At 43.2% G+C, this 20,861-nt stretch overlaps 1 protein-coding gene across 4 annotated transcripts in view; it reads left to right on the forward strand.

Moving 5' to 3' along the window:
• The window catches only part of AKAP11 (A-kinase anchoring protein 11), a 105,828-nt gene extending 96,011 nt beyond the window's left edge, over positions 1-9,817 (forward strand). For 3 of the 4 annotated variants that reach the window (XM_040425416.1, XM_040425418.1, XM_040425417.1), the window contains exons 9-12: positions 1,046-1,129; positions 4,295-4,341; positions 5,399-5,556; positions 7,198-9,817. In XM_040425416.1, the coding sequence (XP_040281350.1) occupies positions 1,046-1,129; positions 4,295-4,341; positions 5,399-5,556; positions 7,198-7,332 (424 nt within the window). In that variant the 3' untranslated portion in view covers positions 7,333-9,817. The remainder of the gene's footprint in view (positions 1-1,045; positions 1,130-4,294; positions 4,342-5,398; positions 5,557-7,197) is intronic. The other variant, XM_040425419.1, reaches the window with a different exon arrangement.
• The last annotated feature ends 11,044 nt before the right edge of the window (positions 9,818-20,861 follow it).

Below are 20,861 nucleotides of genomic sequence, written 5' to 3' on the forward strand. Positions count from 1 at the left end.
AGCCCCAGCGATTAAACTGGGACTCCGATCGGAACTCTCCGCTGCCACCAATGATGAAGGGGGGGGTGATTTTAATTAGGGGGGGCGAAGAGGGGAGGCCGCACTGGTCATATTTAATACTGGGAATCCGCACTGGCCACCAATGAATATAGAGGGAGGGGGGCCGCACTGGTCACAATTAATACTGGGGAGGGAGGGGGGGGCCGCACTGGCCACAAATAAATATAGAGGGAGGGGGGCCGCACTGGTCACATTTAATACTGGGGAGGGAGGGGGGCCGCACTGGCCACCAATGAGTTAAATACAAGGGGGGAGAGGGGGGGTTTGCCCCCTGCTGCCTGGCAGCACCTTCCAGGCAGCAGGGGGCAGTCATGTACACAGTTCTCAGTATATTCTAACTTGAAGCGTCCCCATGGGAACGCCTCTGTGTTAGAATATACTGTTGGATCTGAGTTTCACGATCTAACTCAAATCCGATGGTATATTCTAACATAGAGGCGTTCCCATGGTGATGGGGACGCTTCAAGTTAAAATATACCATCGGATTGGCGAAAACTCCGATCTGATGGTATATTAATAGGGGACTCCTGACTTTACATTGAAAGTCAATGGGGGACGGATCCGTTTAAAATTGCACCATATTGTGTCAACGTCAAACGGATCCGTCTCCATTGACTTGCATTGTAAGTCTGGACGGATCCGTTTGGCTCCGGACGGCCAGGCGGACACAAAAACGCTGCAAGCTGCGTTCGGCTGTCCGCTTGCTGAGCGGAACGGAGCCAAACGGTGCCAAACTGATGCATTCTGAGCGGATCCGCATCCACTCAGAATGCATTGGGGCAGTACGGATCCGTTCGGGGCCGCTTGTGAGAGCCTTCAAACGGAGCTCACAAGCGGAACCCCGAACGCAAGTGTGAAAGTAGCCTAATCCTGCATGTATTTTATTGTGTCAGTGCTTTAAATACAGAAGGTGAGATGCACCATGTCATTTTTATATGCTCTACTTGAAAAATGTGACCCAGTCAATATTGTCTTCTTCTGCTAGTAATGGTAACAGCAGTAGCTGGAGCAGTCTGGGATTGGAGGGAGACATGGGTGAAGAGAATTTATCCTTCCCACCATCAGACAGGTTGGTTTAGTTAGACGCTATGCATGCAAATAGGTAATTGGTCTATATTCCAGAAATCAGTCTCTGATACCGCACACCACCTTCCCCGAATAAGATATGATCCCCCTGCTGAAAGATACCCGCAGTAGTACAATCAGTTTCTATTCCAAATTACCTTACTGATGGTTTCTTTCTCTGCAGTATCTGTCTCACTGTAACTGGTCTGGTTTCTAGGCTATGGACCGCTCCCCGGTGACATCATTAGTTGCTCCTTGAGAGCGCGAGTTGCAATTCTGAACAAACGGAATTGCACCACTGGCCGGGGCGTGATACATAGCCTAGATACCAGAGCCATTACAGCATGAGTCCCACACTGCATTTAGAGAAAGACAGATGCCGCAGAGAAAGAAACCATCAGTAAGGTAATTTGGAATAGAAACTGATTGTACTATTGCGGGTATCTTTCAGCAGGGGGATCATAACTTATTCGGGGAAGGTAGTGCGCAGTGTCATAGAGATTGGTCTATAATTTACATGTTGTGTGCAGCAGTTCGTGCGGTTTTGCTGCGATACCGCAGCCAAACATAGAGGAGCAGAACAAAAGCTCCTGTGGATTATCCAGCTATGTTGGTTATTTCTGGAATATGCATGAAAAATGCTTCTGGTAGCTACTGCATGTGACATCTTTCTTTGCATGATTTCCTTTTATTTAGCAGAGCTAGTTGTTCTATAGTTTGTTTCTAGAATAAGCATGTGTATTGATAACTTGGATATACAGTATTTCTTTGATATGAAACGTAACGCGTATGTTCAGTGGAGTGAAAGCATATGATGCTGGGTGAGTCGGGGTGACGGCTGTTAGCTGAATGATTGTTAGCTGTTAGGCCTAACATCAGGGACCAAAGTTGGGGGGCACCACAAGAGTCCCCGTTTCCCCCTTCGGAAGATATTAGTCTTCATTTGCTAATTATTTCTCAACAGCGGTACTCTATTCCCGATAGGATATAGGTGTGCTCCATGGACATTATTAGCCAAATGTATGTTAAGAGTGTCTTTTTGGCATATGTTTAACTATTGAAAAGTGTAGTTAACTTTGCTTTCCAATACAAGGGGATTGTACAAAAAACAATTGCAGGCATGCTACCATATGGGCAGACCGTTTTATACATCATACCTACAGTAAGGCCACTTGCAGACGAGCGTGAGCGGAATAGGTCCGGATGCGTTGCGGATGCATTCAGTAAAAAATGCGTGATTGCGCAAGCAAGTTCATTCAGTTTTGTATGCGATCGCGTTCAGTTATTCAGTTTTTATCGTGCGGGTGCAATGCGATTTAATACGTTTTGCACACGCATGATAAAAAACTGAAGGTTTATAAACCACATCTGTCAGCAACCATCAGTGAAAAACGCCTCGCGTCCGCACTTGCGAAAAGGATGCGATTTTTCACACAGCAACATTCACTTCTATGGGGCCAGCGTTGCGTGAAAATCGCAGAATATAGAACATGCTGCAATTTTCACGCAACGCAGAAGTGATGCTTGAAAACCAAACGCTCATGTACTGTCACGATGGTGAGTGGGGGAAACCCCCCACCGTACAATGTCAGGTATAATGGGGAAGCAGCTAGGCCAGGATACTGGAATCAGAGAGCAGGTCACCTCCTAAAGAGTCCCTAATCCTCGACCTAACTCCTCACCGTATGAGCGGACCTGGATGGTAGGACGGCTCAAACTCAGGATACCTAGAGACCCTAAGTCGCCCTGGTAATCCCTCACCAAGGAGCAGGGAAGAGACGACCTGTTCACCCCAGTAATGGAGGAACAGGAGTCTCTATCTGAGGCCAGGCTGCAAGGAGAGGAGAACACATACAGCATATGGAGATGGCAGGTAAGTGAAACCATAACACACTAACCTGCCACAGACACACTGACTGGAACCCGTGCACTAGTGCTGCTGTCCACACCAACATTAAAGGACACACCACAAACCACACAGGGACCCAGGACAGCCATAGCTGCAATAAACATGAGACAGGAAAATATCTAGCAAAGATGATGGACACCAAACACCACCAGACATGTAACACCAAACTAGACATACAAACACCCTGAACCTAACCCACTCCATACAAATAGGGACAGGAAGGGAAGGAGACACCGGGATGACATTGAACATCTATGACCACAAGGGTGGTCCTCACTGGACAGATGGAACACCCCGGACTGGAGCAGAGCTCCAGCACCAACGACAGCTGAAGTACAACTGACTCCAGCCAGGAACCCACAGAAGAAAACAGCCAAGTGACCACACCCAGTCAGGGAGTTAACCCTTACAGCACCAGACAGAGGGAGGCTACAACTTAAAGGGGAAGTGCACACACTAGCATACTAAACCACGTAACCACCGGCAACAGCATGCGTGGCAACCATGTCACGGCAATCACCCAGAAGGCTGAGACACTGCCACCGCATGCTTCCACAGCAACATGTTGCCGCGGGCAACTGCAAGTGTGGCAACAGTGTCACAGCATACACCATAGGCCGTGACATGTACACAGATCCATTGAAATGAATGGGTCCGGATTCAGTGCGGGCGCAATGCGTTTGCATCACGCATTGCACCCGCGCTGAATACGTGCTCGTGTGAAAGGGGCCTAAGTGGCCCATTTCAGATGTCCACGCTGAACATGCAGGAAGTCTAAAAGTGGTCAGAGCAGTTAAATGATGGCTTCTGCTTAGAATGTTACAGCTCTTCCAGGGCAACAGACACCCAGTTCTTTAATAAAGAAAGGTATAAGAGTAATGTGCAAGTTAAAACTGGGGTGGAAAAGTTTTCCGGTTTCCATGCACATTAGATCATTGTCTGCCAAAGCCACTGATCACCTACAGTAGACTATGTCTGGCATCAGGTTAGCTCCCTCTCCTCATTGAGAAGGTACATATGTATGGGAGATCGGATGGAATACTTGGCTGACTGCTACCTACCTCATTCAACACTGGAGGATAACATCCCCATATGTAACGATCACAGTACAGTTCTCGAATCTTAATCTGATCAGTTATAACTTGTATTCACTTGCATTTTTCTCAGTTGATGGTTTTGGATGAGTGCATTACTCAATGAAACCATGTTTGTCAGATGTTTTCATCTTCAGTTAATCATTTTTTGCTTGTTGAATATTAGTGATGGCACAGAAGAAAAAGATGAAGACCCCAAAATAACTGCGGAAGGTAATCTATATGTTGCCCTACATATTATTAGCTACAGCACTTTAAGTGTCAGATGTAAGAACATATGCTAAAGGTTTGAGGGAGACATTGTGCCCCATACTATGGAAATGCACTATGGAGAATAGAGGTCGAAGAAATCTAAATTCTGGATGACTGAAATATTACAGAAAGATCTCAACAAGCAGGGGAACATATTAGAGGTAAATTAAAGGGGTTTTCCCATCTCAGGCAGTGGGGTCATATCACTAGGATATGCCCCCATTGTCCGATAGGTGCGGGTCCCACCTCTGGGGCCTGCACCTACACCGAGAACGGAGCCCCGAAAGTTGTGGAGGGTGCACTGCACATGTGCAGCCACCCTCCATTCATTTGTGTGGGGCCGCCGAAAAATTCCTGTCGGCCCCATAGAAATGAATCGGAGCATAACCGCTCCCATTCACTACTATGGGGAGAGCACTCAGTGGTGACCAGATCCTGGGGTCCTCCAGCCACCACTTTCCCTGCTCAGTTCTCTGTGTCGGTGCGGGTCCTAGAGATATGCCTCCAGACAGGAATACCCCTTTAAGTTTCTGTGAGGTCCTTGAATATAGTAATATACGCAGTTTTGCTGTGCTGTAAATTGATGTAGGTTGGTTATACCTTCTATAAAGTTGCCCAACTCATAGGATGGCAACAAATGGCTAGAAAAAGTGGCCTTGTTTAGCTTGGGAAAATACTTTCTAGAACCTTTAGGTGCTCGTATTAATCTGTATGTGTGTGTAATATGCAGTGGCTATGGAGACATACACTGTAGTTTACACACGTTTCCATCATCAGTATAGGAAAGCATTCATGAAAGTCACAGTAGTGAGTTTGGAATATCTGACCACAAGAAATAATGGAAATTGTTGTAATTGGCTTGAAGCAAAGCTGCTGGTTTGGATTTATGCTGTTCCATCGGGCAAAAAAATGAAGAATAGCAACAAAAAACCACTATTATGTTTTTATGTAGCCTGTTTGCTAAAGAAATCCAGTTTTTCTCATGTACACACAAATAGTTTCTATAATTGTGTTCCAGTTGTAAATGAACAATGCAAGATTCTACACATCAGAAATGTGGACATGGGACCAAGCACGGTGGAGGCGCAGCTGAGGACCATGTTACAGTGGATCGCTGCCTCAGACTCTGGCGTTTCTGAGGTCCACTTTCTCCATGCCAAACAAGACCTGTTGCCTGTAAGTAGCTGTTTGCAGCCTACTGTATGTGTGAACACGAGAATTTGAGAAACCTGCTCTTACTGGATTTATCTGCACATTATAAGCAGTGTAAAGCAGGCACATTGGCTCTAACGTGACTATAGCCAATTTCATTAATCCCCTATAAATGTGGTTCCCAAGTGTAGTCATCCTCAAAAACCTTAAAGCAAAGGTTGATATAGCCATAGAAAATCTGCTCTGATCCATGGCATTCCTGAATATAACATACTATCAGCCAATTCTAGCTTCTGTAATGTGGTGATTCCCAACATTCAAACTGCGTGTCCTGCTAATATTTCCATCTAATCTTTGTGTAATCTCTGACCTTAAAGAGGACCTGTCCGTTTTAGAATCTGCTTGCAGTCGCCATTCAATAATACTGTGTTGTTCCATTCCTCCATTATTCATACCAGAAATGTATTAATGACTAGGTAACTAGGTGTTACCTGTGGTGGGTGTGGTAACTTCCAGTTGCAGAATCATTAGAAGGTAGTCCAATCTTAGGATATTAATGACCTATCCCCAGTATCAGATCGGCGGGGTTCTGCCCTCACTGATCAGCTGTTTCAGGCAGCCACAGAGCTGTAAATTATAGTGTATGGAACAGAAGTAAAAGGCTGGTGTGCACTGTGTAGTTTCTGGCTGACTGCAGCTCAGTTCTTATCGACTTGAATGGGAGCTGAGCTGCAGTACCCGGACACGGCCACTACACGTGAATGGAGCTGTCACTTCCAGCTCCATACACTGTACAGTTTCTTGTGGGGTGGCTACCTGAAACATCTGATTGGTGAGGGTGTGACACCCAGTACCCACCACAATCTCCTATTAATGACCTATACTGAGGATAGGTCATCAATATCTGTAGCTCAGACAACCCCTTGAATAACCATCTAGTTGCCATAACCGAGGAATGGAAGAATATAGACTTGTATGAAAAGATGCTCCAGAATTACATGGGAAATGCAGTTGTTACTTTAAAACGGACCTATCAGGAGAGGTGACGGGTCCTCCTTAAGTTTTACTGGCTCTTGTTTGCACATCCAGATGTGCAGAATGACAAACTCCGGACTGTTCCAACTGTTAATGATTTCACAATTTGCTTTCTGTGGTTTTCCATTACTGTAACTGAACTTTTGTGATGCACAAAGAAAACAGAAAACAGCTGAACGACAGATTCAGCTCTGCTATACCTATAGAGTGATGTCCCCTTCATGGGTAGGGATTGTAAACGGAAAGCATTATATATCATTGTTTGCTGGAAATGCAGAGTGTGAAAACCTAATTCCAAAATATACAAGATATTTTGGTTTAAGGTGGAGCAGAACCCACAAAAGCCACTCTCTGCCACAATAGGAAAATCCACATCAATAATTAGGCTTGTGATACCATGTGTGGTATTAGGGTGCGGTGACAAACGTATTACCTTCTCCAAAATTTCCTGTTTTTACCTTTTTTATTTATTTATTTAAACCCACAAACCACTAGATTCTAAGGGTTTCTATGTCAAAATATTTAGCTTGTCAATTAAGACCCACAATATCTCGAAGACCTAGGCTACACTGACATTGAGTTGATTATTTCCATGGCTATAATCCGCTTACAATATTTTTCTTCTTTCAGCTTTTCAGGCATATTAGAGAAAGGGGCTGGAGAATTTGTGACCTCCTACAAGCTGTTCTGCAGTACTGTGAAAACTCGGATATGTCTACAGATATACCCAGTGCTTTGTATGGCTGGCTTTTGGAATATTGTTAACATGCACTTTATTACTGAAGAGACAGATGTAAATTTATCTGCAAATGGTTATTTTAACAAGCGTCTTTCTTTTTCTGTTCACTTGCTATACTGTAGCTTTGCATTGTGGAATATGTGTGTACAAACCTCTCCATATATAAATGAAGCATATCTATGTGATCGGTATGAAAATCTTTTGAGTACCAGTAGTGTTCTTGGCATAAAGTGAAGAGACGTTTATATAGCACTTGTTGTATCGGCTGCAGGACGCTATTTTTTATGTCACATATCTGTATCTGATAATTGCTTCTAGGTTATTTTTTTGTAACATAAGTGAAGTTAGAATACTACTTTATCATTTAGAGCAGTTTTCCTCAATTCCAGTCCTCAGTTCCCACCTGCCGGTCATGATTTGGGAATATCTCACAGAATGAATAACTGTGGCAAGTCCCGATGCATTGACAATTCTATATCTGCCCAGTAGTAAGGAAATCCTGAAAACATGACCTGCTGGGTTTTGTAATGTCTGGAGTTAAGAAACACTGATTTAGAGGATTTGTACGCACGGCACACAAATATTGTGAGACACATGTGATTGTATAATGTATCATTTCTCAGCACTTATATAATGAGCTCACTTCACAAATTTGTGGGCCGAGAAAAAATATGGACATGGCACACAGCAAAATAGAAAATAATTGTCTTAGCTAGATTTATAAGTGTAAAGTACTGTAGACACATGGCCTTCAAGATCAACCCAATACTCTTGTTGGTGCCTAAATGAATGAGGCAAAGAAGGATGATAGTTGATTCAAGTCTAACCCCTTCACTACCAGCATTGTACATGTACGGCGCTGGAGCGATGGGCAGACATGGCGCCTGCTCGAATGTGCAGCGGGCGTCGTATATTGGGATACTAAAGTAAGAAAAACTGAATGAGATCACTGCTCATAATTAAAACACTGGTTCTCTGTAGAAAGAAAAGGCAATGCTGACTTGACATTTGTTTTGTACACTGGCCACTCGCAGTAGTTACTTTTCACACAGGGGCCCAGATTTACTAATGTATCTGCACCAAAAATCTGTCTAAAAAAAGTGGTGCAGATTGGCACAGTTTTATGAATCTATGGTTTCTAGACTTTTTTCAACATGCTCAATAAGGGGGTTTGGCTCAGTGGAAAGTAGGCGTGGCTTCACTGAAGGGGCAGGCCTAAGATGTGCCATTTTGCACCAAAATTTCAGCGTATTTCTGGCTTAAAAATCTGTTTTAAAGTAAGCCATCCAATAGTTGGTATACAGAGAAGTGTCTATCCCTGAACCAGATTTATCATCCAGCCTGAGCCATTGTGATAAATCTGGTGGCGGTCTAGCAGGTCTAAATGTACGCCCTCTTTCCGATTAGTAAATCTAAGCTACAGTGTTTTTATGGCGGTTTTCTGTTTTTGAGCCATTTGAAAACGCGTCAGAAAAACTACCACTACCGCCATCTTCATAGAAAATTGTCGCTGATAAGACAGTGGGGTCTTAGTAACTAATTAGAACCTGATTTATTCAGTCGGTATTCATTGTTAATGGCCGTGCGTAACCCGTAAAAGCGTACATCTACTGTATTAACAACGAGCACCAAAATCAATAACTTGTTTCCAATCAGTTTATGATTCTGCAGCCGCATCTCAACAGCAGCACAGCCGTACCATGTGACTGTACCCTAAGGGCTCTTTCACTCTAGCGAGTTTTTCATCTGGATGCGATGCGTGTTGTGAACTCATAGCATTTGAACTGACTCCTGACGCAGTCATTTCAGTGCGTCTTTGCAGTTTTTCACGTATCATCTTTGCGTTCAGGAAAAATCGCAGCATGTTCTTATATTGTGCGTTTTTCACGCAGCTCCGGCTTCACAATAGTGAATAGGGCTTGTGTGAAAAACGTAAGGCTTCTGGATGCAATGAGTTTCTCGCTGATGGATGCTAGGAGATGCAGCGTGTTATTTTTCCGTTTTTCTTCACGCATCCGCACGGAGAAAGCTGAAACACTCAACACAACCGCAGAAAAAACTGACTGAACTTGCGTGCAAAACCAATCATGCTCTCCGCCTGATCATTGGTTCCGGTTGCTTCTCACTCTCCCCTTGCATCTCTGCCTATTCAGATTGACTGAGCTGTATAAACACTAGCTGTTCACTAGGAAATCGGTGCATGGAGAGATGATTTCTGCTGCACTGTAGAAAGGGCAGAATTATTGACAGATTATCAGGTAATTGCCACACATTGAAATAAGCCTCTGGAAGTGTGCTTTACCTGTATCTATTTTATGTGATTAGAGTACATTTTGCAGAAAATAATAATCAAAGTTCCAATACATTTCTTTGGGTAAACCTCCCATTTTCAGAAGCCTTACATCATTTGCTGTCTCTTTAGACATTGATCTGTGCAGTATGTTGTTACATATTTTGCGTGTACCTTTGCACAAAATGTACATATTAATTAATATTAATAAAGCTATTGTTGTAATGTTGTTGTGTTTTTTAACCAGCAAAGATGTGTTGTTTTTTTTTTCTGTTCTGAAAAAAATATATAAATGGATAAATGGAAAGACCTGATTTGACTACTGGTGAAGGGGGATGGCCCTGCTGCGACTACTGAGATAAATGGAGAGGCATTTCTGTGTCTATTCAGTTTTGGGGCTCTACTCTGACTTTTGGGGGAAGAGGGCCTTAACCGCTTGCCGCCACGCTAACGCCGAAAGGCGTCATTGCGGCGGCTCCCCCAGGCTACGCTAACGCCAATAGGCGTCATCTCGCGTGAGCCGAGATTTCCTGTGAACGCGCGCACACAGGCGCGCGCGCTCACAGGAACGGAAGGTAAGAGAGTTGATCTCCAGCCTGCCAGCGGCGATCGTTCGCTGGCAGGCTGGAGATGTGTTTTTTTTAACCCCTAACAGGTATATTAGACGCTGTTTTGATAACAGCGTCTAATATACCTGCTACCTGGTCCTCTGGTGGTCCCCTTTGTTTGGATCGACCACCAGAGGACACAGGTAGCTCAGTAAAGTAGCACCAAGCACCACTACACTACACTACACCCCCCCCGTCACTTATTAACCCCTTATTAGCCCCTGATCACCCCATATAGACTCCCTGATCACCCCCCTGTCATTGATTACCCCCCTGTCATTGATTACCCCCCTGTAAAGCTCCATTCAGACGTCCGCATGATTTTTACGGATCCACTGATAGATGGATCGGATCCGCAAAACGCATCCGGACGTCTGAATAAAGCCTTACAGGGGCATGATCAATGACTGTGGTGATCACCCCATATAGACTCCCTGATCACCCCCCTGTCATTGATTACCCCCCTGTCATTGATTACCCCCCTGTAAAGCTCCATTCAGACGTCCGCATGATTTTTACGGATCCACTGATAGATGGATCGGATCCGCAAAACGCATCCGGACGTCTGAATGAAGCCTTACAGGGGCATGATCAATGACTGTGGTGATCACCCCATATAGACTCCCTGATCACCCCCCTGTAAAGCTCCATTCAGATGTCCGCATGATTTTTACGGATGCACTGATAGATGGATCGGATCCGCAAAACGCATCCGGACGTCTGAATGAAGCCTTACAGGGGCATGATCAATGACTGTGGTGATCACCCCCCTGTCATTGATTACCCCCCTGTAAAGCTCCATTCAGATGTCCGCATGATTTTTACGGATGCACTGATAGATGGATCGGATCCGCAAAACGCATCCGGACGTCTGAATGAAGCCTTACAGGGGCGTGATCAATGACTGTGGTTATCACCCCATATAGACTCCCTGATCACCCCCCTGTCATTGATCAACCCCCCTGTCATTGATCACCCCCCTGTCATTGATCACCCCTCTGTAAGGCTCCATTCAGACATTTTTTTGGCCCAAGTTAGCGGAATTATTATTATTTTTTTCTTACAAAGTCTCATATTCCACTAACTTGTGTCAAAAAATAAAATCTCACATGAACTCACCATACCCCTCACGGAAACCAAATGCGTAAAATTTTTTAGACATTTATATTCCAGACTTCTTCTCACGCTTTAGGGCCCCTAGAATGCCAGGGCAGTATAAATACCCCACATGTGACCCCATTTCGGAAAGAAGACACCCCCAGGTATTCCGTGAGGGGCATATTGAGTCCATGAAAGATTGAAATTTTTGTCCCAAGTTAGCGGAACGGGAGACTTTGTGAGAAAAAAATTAAAAATATCAATTTCCGCTAACTTGTGCCAAAAAAAAAAAAATTTCTATGAACTCGCCATGCCCCTCATTGAATACCTTGGGGTGTCTTCTTTCCAAAATGGGGTCACATGTGGGGTATTTATACTGCCCTGGCATTCTAGGGGCCCCAAAGCGTGAGAAGAAGTCTGGTATCCAAATGTCTAAAAATGCCCTCCTAAAAGGAATTTGGGCACCTTTGCGCATCTAGGCTGCAAAAAAGTATCTGGTATCGCCGTACTCAGAAGAAGTTGGGGAATGTGTTTTGGGGTGTCATTTTACATATACCCATGCTGGGTGAGAGAAATATCTTGGTCAAATGCCAACTTTGTATAAAAAAATGGGAAAAGTTGTCTTTTGCCAAGATATTTCTCTCACCCAGCAAGGGTATATGTAAAATGACACCCCAAAACACATTCCCCAACTTCTCCTGAATACGGCGATACCACATGTGTGACACTTTTTTGCAGCCTAGGTGGGCAAAGGGGCCCATATTCCAAAGAGCACCTTTAGGATTTCACAGGTCATTTACCTACTTACCACACATTAGGGCCCCTGGAAAATGCCAGGGCAGTATAACTACCCCACAAGTGACCCCATTTTGGAAAGAAGACACCCCAAGGTATTCCGTGAGGGGCATGGCAAGTTCCTAGAATTTTTTATTTTTTGTCACAAGTTAGTGGAAAATGCTGATTTTTTTTTTTTTTTTTTTTTTCATACAAAGTCTCATATTCCACTAACTTGTGACAAAAAATAAAAACTTCCATGAACTCACTATGCCCATCAGCGAATACCTTGGGGTCTCTTCTTTCCAAAATGGGGTCACTTGTGGGGTAGTTATACTGCCCTGGCATTCTAGGGGCCCAAATGTGTGGTAAGGAGTTTGAAATCAAATTCTGTAAAAAATGACCTGTGAAATCCGAAAGGTGCTCTTTGGAATATGGGCCCCTTTGCCCACCTAGGCTGCAAAAAAGTGTCACACATCTGGTATCCCCGTACTCAGGAGAAGGTGGGGAATGTGTTTTGGGGTGTCATTTTACATATACCCCTGCTGGGTGAGAGAAATATCTTGGCAAAAGACAACTTTTCCCATTTTTTTTATACAAAGTTGGCATTTGACCAAGATATTTATCTCACCCAGCATGGGTATATGTAAAAAGACACCCCAAAACACATTCCTCAACTTCTCCTGAATACAGAGATACCAGATGTGTGACACTTTTTTGCAGCCTAGGTGGGCAAAGGGGCCCATATTCCAAAGAGCACCTTTCGGATTTCACAGGTCATTTTTTACAGAATTTGATTTCAAACTCCTTACCACACATTCGGGCCCCTAGAATGCCAGGGCAGTATAACTACCCCACAAGTGACCCCATTTTGGAAAGAAGAGACCCCAAGGTATTCGCTGATGGGCATAGTGAGTTCATGGAAGTTTTTATTTTTTGTCACAAGTTAGTGGAATATGAGACTTTGTATGAAAAAAAAATCATCATTTTCCACTAACTTGTGACAAAAAATAAAAAATTCTAAGAACTTGCCATGCCCCTCACGGAATACCTTGGGGTGTCTTCTTTCCAAAATGGGGTCACTTGTGGGGTAGTTATACTGCCCTGGCATTCTAGGGGCCCGAATGTGTGGTAAGGAGTTTGAAATCAAATTCTGTAAAAAATGACCTGTGAAATCCGAAAGGTGCTCTTTGGAATATGGGCCCCTTTGCCCACCTAGGCTGCAAAAAAGTGTCACACATCTGGTATTGCCGTACTCAGGAGAAGGTGGGGAATGTGTTTTGGGGTGTCATTTTACATATACCCATGCTGGGTGAGAGAAATATCTTGGCAAAAGACAACTTTTCCCATTTTTTTATACAAAGTTGGCATTTGACCAAGATATTTATCTCACCCAGCATGGGTATATGTAAAATGACACCCCAAAACACATTCCTCAACTTCTCCTGAGTACGGAGATACCAGATGTGTGACACTTTTTTGCAGCCTAGGTGGGCAAAGGGGCCCACATTCCAAAGAGCACCTTTCGGATTTCACTGGTCATTTTTTACAGAATTTGATTTCAAACTCCTTACCACACATTTGGGCCCCTAGAATGCCAGGGCAGTATAAATACCCCACAAGTGACCCCATTTGGGAAAGAAGAGACCCCAAGGTATTTCGTGATGGGCATAGTGAGTTCATAGAAGTTTTTATTTTTTGTCACAAGTTAGTGGAATATGAGACTTTGTAAGAAAAAAAAAAAAAAAAAAAAAAAATCATCATTTTCCGCTAACTTGTGACAAAAAATAAAAACTTCTATGAACTCACTATGCCCATCAGCGAATACCTTAGGGTGTGTACTTTCCGAAATGGGGTCATTTGTGGGGTGTTTGTACTGTCTGGCCATTGTAGAACCTCAGGAAACATGACAGGTGCTCAGAAAGTCAGAGCTGCTTCAAAAAGCGGAAATTCACATTTTTGTACCATAGTTTGTAAACGCTATAACTTTTACCCAAACCATTTTTTTTTTTACCCAAACATTTTTTTTTTTTACAAAGACATGTAGAACTATAAATTTAGAGCAAAATTTCTATATGGATCTCGTTTTTTTTGCAAAATTTTACAACTGAAAGTGAAAAATGTCATTTTTTTGCAAAAAAATCGTTAAATTTCGATTAATAGCAAAAAAAGTAAAAATGTCAGCAGCAATGAAATACCACCAAATGAAAGCTCTATTAGTGAGAAGAAAAGGAGGTAAAATTCATTTGGGTGGTAAGTTGCATGACCGAGCAATAAACGGTGAAAGTAGTGTAGTGCCGATTTGTAAAAAAGGGCCTGGTCTTTAGGGGGGTATAAACCTGTGGTCCTTAAGTGGTTAATGTGGTGACAGGCTCTGTTTTGACAATTAAGGATAGGTCCCTGATGTGGCTACTGAGAAAAGGAATGAGGGCCCTGACGTGGCTAATGGAAGAAGACGAGGAGTTTCTACTTTGCCCTTTGGGGGAGAATGGCTTTTTACAGTTTGCTATTCTTATCAGGTTAATAAGAATTTAGCTATGAGTGTTTATGAGCTGTTAGGAGTTCAATGATGAGGGCTACAGAGCGAGCCTTTAGAGCAGCTATGTGACTGGACTCCATGTAAAACAAAAAGTCACTGTCTGCAGATAGACTGGAACTTAAAGGGGTTGTCTCACCAGCAAATGGCATTTATCATGTAGAGAAAGTTAATACAAGGCACTTACTAATATATTAGGATTATCCATATTGCCTCCTTTGCCTGCTTTATAAATTTTTCCATCACATTATACACTGGTCGTATCCAGGGGTTACTACCATCCTGCACTCCAACAGTGGTGCTCGTCCTTGCACACTATAGGGAAAAAAAGCCGGCCTCTCGCATAGGATTTTTGGAAATCCACATGGCAGGTCAATTTCCACACATAAAAAATATGCAGAGTGTACATGAGTTTTGTGTAATCTCGTACACTTTGCTGTTACTGTACTACATTGGGGTTTTTACACAAGATAAAACTGCACATATTCTGCAGGTGGCCTAAATGCAAAAACAATCAAATCTGCTTGAAAATAGGAACTGGACACTTCTGAAGCATTTTTTTAAAATTAGCTGCAGAAAGAAACATGACCATGTAAATGTGGATTACACAGTGGAAAACGTGATAACTCTTACCGGTAATTGGATTTTCCATAAACTGCACAACGGAACTGAACAGGAGGGATTCCCTGCCTCCAAGGACTGGAAGCAACTTGGAAGACCTAGTTGAAGAATAATAGTAAGTAAGAGTAATTTTCATCTTTTCCTAACATCTTCACAACGGCACTGAACAGGAGCATTGACAGAGGAAAAAAAAATACTAGGGAGGGACAGTGGCAGGAAGAGAATTGCTAAGTAATGCTAAATCTTGATTGACTACATTATATAAATTATAGTGAAAGATTTATCAAAATTGTGTAACAGAAAACTGCCTTAGTTTCCCATAGCAACCAGATTCCACCTCTCATTTTCCAAATGGGCTCTGAAAAATGAAAGGTGGAATCTGATTGGCTTAGTTACCCATAGCAACCACTTTTCCTTTACACCAGTTTTGATAAATCTCCCCTTTAATGTTTAAAGAAAGTCAGTGGACTAGCCCATGCAGCTGCTTTAGAAATTTGATCTTTGGAGGCTGAGGCTGGTAGGGAAATTTATTAGAATTTTTTTTTTAGCGTGTGGCATTCAGATATACACTAGCCAACCGAATCCAACGGTCTAATGTAGCTTTACTTACTGGACATTTGTTTTTGTTTTTTCCAGAAATTGCATTAAAAGATGATCCGATTTCCTGAAGTCTTGTGTTCTCGTACATCTAGATAGTGAAATATATTTTTTAAAACCCACTGATTGATTTGCACAAAAGGTAATCTGACTACAGTGACATATCGAAAGGAAGAGGCTGTTGTCAGCAGGGATTACTGTTTGTCTATTAGAAGAAAGGACATAAGTTGATTAGAATTTTGTAGAATGCCTAAGAAAATCTTTTGCTGGCTGGGTGTTAGCTGAGATTTTTTTATATTTATCAGCCATCCTAATGAACAAAATGTCTTCAGGGCGTTCAACAATTTGCTGTGGGGCCCAATCAGTTGTAATTACGCCACTGCTGGTGTAGATGACTGGACACACTTGCTATTATCTTGATGAAAATTCTTGGAGCACCTGAAAGTCTGAATGGGGGAGCTTCAAAATCGAAATGGCACAGTACATTGTCTAGAAAAACAGCAATTGTAAAGCTCCCTTTACACGGGATGATATTAGCGTTAATTTTAACGTAAATTTGTTTTCCCTTAGTCCTAACAGCAGCACAAATGGGGAGTTCTCCCCTGTGAAACTGGCAGGACAGGTGGAATTTTTATTGATAAAATTACTACCCAAGATTAATTACTACCCAAGATTAACTCACCCCCATAAAGGGATGCCCGCCCCAAAACACAGTGCTTTATCATCAAGTATACCAAAAACCAAAGAAGCTTGGTTTGGGTGGGAAATTTGTGTGCTGCTATTAGGACTAAGGGAAAACAAATTTACATTAAAAATAACGCTTACTTTTTGTCCTAACCAGCAGCACAAGTAAGGACCTAGCAAGGAGCAAAACAGACAAATTAGGAGGGTCCCGCTTTTTTAAAATTTTATTATTTTTGTCTTTAGGAGAGGGCGGCACTCAAAATGGTACATCCAAAACGCCACTCCGTCAGAACACCTAGAATCTAGGCAATAATGTTTAACAAAGGTGCTCTGGGAGCCCCAAGAAGCTGCAGCACAGATTTTTTCTAGCGGAACCAATATTTTCTCTGCATAAGAGGTAGACACTGACCTTGTAGAGTGGGCAGTGACAAAGGATGGAGGAGCCAAATCCTGAGCTAGAAAAGCTTCACGGATTGCCTCTTTTACCCACCTACTTAAAGAGGGTTTAGAGGCCTTAAGATCTTTGTTTTTCCCTGAAAAGGACACAAGGAGGTGTTGGATCTTCTAAAGTCCACAGTTCTGTTCCGGTAAATTCTGAGATTTCTTGAAATGTCCAAGGAATGGAGGGCTTCTTCCTCAGGAGATGAGGGAGAGGGACACAAAATCGGTAAGGTATCGGTCTGATTAGTGTTCCTGAATGACGGAACTTTGGGAACAAAGGTCAGTAGAAACCTTAACAGGACCCTGTCCTGGAGGAAGAGGGTATAAGGCTCAGCTGCCGCCAGGGCCTGAAGTTCTCCAATCCTCTTTGTCGAAGTTATGGCCAACAGAAATGTGACCTTTAAAGACAAAAATCTAAGGTCTACAATTTCCAAAGGTTCAAAGGGGGGAAGGATAGCCCCTTTAGAACGACAGATAAATCCCATTCAGGGATAGGTCTCAGGATGCTAGGTTTCAGTCTTTCGGCTCCTTTGAGGAGCCTCCTGAGTAGGGGGTCTTGAGCTAGAGATCTGCCTAAAAAGGCAGAAAGAGCAGAGGTATTAACTGAGTGTTGACTGGTTTAGACCCTTGTCCAGCCCGTCCTGAAGAAATTGTAGAATAGCTGAAAGAGGAGGATCTGAGGGTACAACCTCTTTATCAGCACACCACTGAAGAAAGATCTTGTATATCCTTGAGTAAGCTTTGTTTGTGGACTCCGCCCTGGAGTGTGAAATGTTTCTCAAGTAGGGATCTGTCAATCTCCAGGCTGTCAGACTGAATCTCCTCAGATCTAGGCAGGGACCTGTGTCCTGATACACTAGGTCTCCAATATATGCCCTGACTCATCTTCATGAGCTCGGTGAACCAAGACCTCTTCGGCCAGAATGGTATTATCGCAATGAGTGGGGTCTGGTCTTGCTTGATTTTCGTCAATATTCTTGGTATCATGGAAATTGGAGGGAATATATAAGCCATCCTGATCCTCCATGTTATGGACAGGGCGTCTATCGCCAGAGGATTGTCCTCCTAGTAGAGGGACCAGAATCTGTCCACCTTGGCGTTTAACCGGGTCGCCATCAAAATGGCAGAGAGCAAGTGTCGGGATTCGAACCCGTGACCAGCCACATCCCAGGCTGGTCACAGCCCTGCTTACTAGGCTACCGTCCTCTCTGGACATTACTCCTTGAAACCTATTATGTAACCTCAGTCTTGCCAAGCCTTGCTCATCACCCTTGATTCCCCACACCTGGTACTTCCCTATATAAGTCCAGCCCCTTGCACTCTAGCTGGCTGATTATTGAGCTCCTGAGCCTTGATCAAGCTTCTCCTCATCTGCTGCTCCTGCTACTACTGAAAGTCCACTGCTGACCAGGAATTGCCTACCGACTACTCTTCTGCTTGTCCCTACCTACTGAACTGCTACCACCGTTGCCATCCGGATTGTCTGACCACGCTTACTGCCGCCTGCCCTGACCCACCGCCTGCCTACCGACTACTCTTCTGCTTGTCCCTACCTACTACCTGCCTGCGGTCCTTGCCACTGGGCTCCACTCCTACCTCCAGCCAGCGGTCCTCTGACTCAGGTGAGCCTATAGGATTGTTACAGAATAATCAGCCCCACTATGGAGTCCGCAATGGCCACTCTGCGTAAGCAGGTCTCCGAACTTCAAGAATTTGGTACTACATATCAGGAGAAATTTGCCCAGTGGAAAACGTGATAACTCTTACCGGTAATTGGATTTTCCATAAACTGCACAACGGAACTGAACAGGAGGGATTCCCTGCCTCCAAGGACTGGAAGCAACTTGGAAGACCTAGTTGAAGAATAATAGTAAGTAAGAGTAATTTTCATCTTTTCCTAACATCTTCACAACGGCACTGAACAGGAGCATTGACAGAGGAAAAAAAAATACTAGGGAGGGACAGTGGCAGGAAGAGAATTGCTAAGTAATGCTAAATCTTGATTGACTACATTATATACAGCCTTGTGAAAAAATTAGGACACCCTTTGAAAGCATGTGGTTTTTTGTAACATTTTTAATAAATGGTTATTTCATCTCCGTTTCAACAATACAGAGAGATTAAAGTAATCCGACTAAACAAAGAAAACTGAAGAAAAGTCTTTTCAAGATCTTCTGTAAATGTCATTCTACAAAAATGCCTATTCTAACTGAGGAAAAAGATAGGACACCCTTGCCCCTAATAGCGAGTGTTACCTCCTTTGGCTGAAATAACTGCAGTGAGACGGTTCTTGTAGCCATCTACCAGTCTTCGACATCGGTCTGAGGAAATTTTACCCCACTCCTCAATGCAGAACTTTTTCAGCTGTGAGATGTTTGAGGGGTTTCTTGCACGTACAGCCCTTTTCAAGTCACCCCACAGCATCTCAATGGGATTCAAATCTGGACTTTGACTTGGCCATTCCAGGACTCTCCATTTCTTCTTTTTCAGCCAATCTTTGGTTGATTTACTAGTATGTTTTGGGTCATTGTCATGTTGCATGGTCCAGTTCCGCTTCAGCTTTAATTTTCTAACTGATGGTCTCACATGTTCTTCAAGCACCTTCTGATACACAGTAGAATTCATCGTGGATTCTATGATGGTGAGCTGACCAGGTCCTGCTGCAGCAAAGCAGCCCCAAACCATGACACTTCCACCTCCATGCTTCACAGTTGGTATGAGGTTCTTTTCTTGGAATGCTGTGTTTGGTTTACGCCAAACATGTCCTCTGCTGTTGTGTCCAAATAATTCAATTTTGGACTCATCTGTCCAAAGAACATTATTCCAGAAGTCCTGGTCTTTGTCAACTTTATCGCTGGCAAATGTCAGTCTGGCCTCGATGTTTCTCTTGGAAAGCAAAGGTTTCCTCCTTGCACACCTCCCATGCAAGTTAAACTTGTACAGTCTCTTTCTGATTGTAGAGGCATGTACTTCTACATCAACAGTAGCCAGAGCCTGCTGTAGTTCTCGAGATGACACTTTAGGGTTTTTGGATACCTCTTTTAGCATCTTGCGGTCTGCTCTTGGGGTGAACTTGCTGGGGCGACCAGTCCTGGGCATGTTGGCAGTTGTTTTGAAAGCCCTCCACTTGTAGACTATCTTCCGGACAGTGGAATGGCTGATTTCAAAATCTTTTGAGATCTTTTTAAATCCCTTCCCAGACTCATAGGCTGCTACAATCTTTTTTCTGAAGTCCTCTGACAGCTCTTTTGCTCTCACCATGGTGCTCACTCTCACTTCAACAGTCAGGAGCACACCAAACTAAATGTCTGAGGTTTAAATAGGGCAAGCCTCATTCAACATGCAGAGTAACGATCTACTAATTATGTGCACCTGGTGTGATATACCTGTGTGAGATCTGAGCCAATTTAAGAGGGAATACATGTGAGGGTGTCCTATCTTTTTCCTCAGTTAGAATAGGCATTTTTGTAGAATGACATTTACAGAAGATCTTGAAAAGACTTTTCTTCAGTTTTCTTTGTTTAGTTGGATTACTTTAATCTCTCTGTATTGTTGAAACGGAGATGAAATAACCATTTATTAAAAATGTTACAAAAAACCACATGCTTTCAAAGGGTGTCCTAATTTTTTCACATGACTGTAAATTATAGTGAAAGATTTATCAAAATTGTGTAACAGAAAACTGCCTTAGTTTCCCATAGCAACCAGATTCCACCTCTCATTTTCCAAAGGGGCTCTGAAAAATGAAAGGTGGAATCTGATTGGCTTAGTTACCCATAGCAACCACTTTTCCTTTACACCAGTTTTGATAAATCTCCCCTTTAATGTTTAAAGAAAGTCAGTGGACTAGCCCATGCAGCTGCTTTAGAAATTTGATCTTTGGAGGCTGAGGCTGGTAGGGAAATT

This window comes from Bufo bufo, chromosome 3 (assembly GCF_905171765.1).
Source record: "Bufo bufo chromosome 3, aBufBuf1.1, whole genome shotgun sequence".
Lineage (NCBI taxonomy): Eukaryota > Metazoa > Chordata > Amphibia > Anura > Bufonidae > Bufo > Bufo bufo.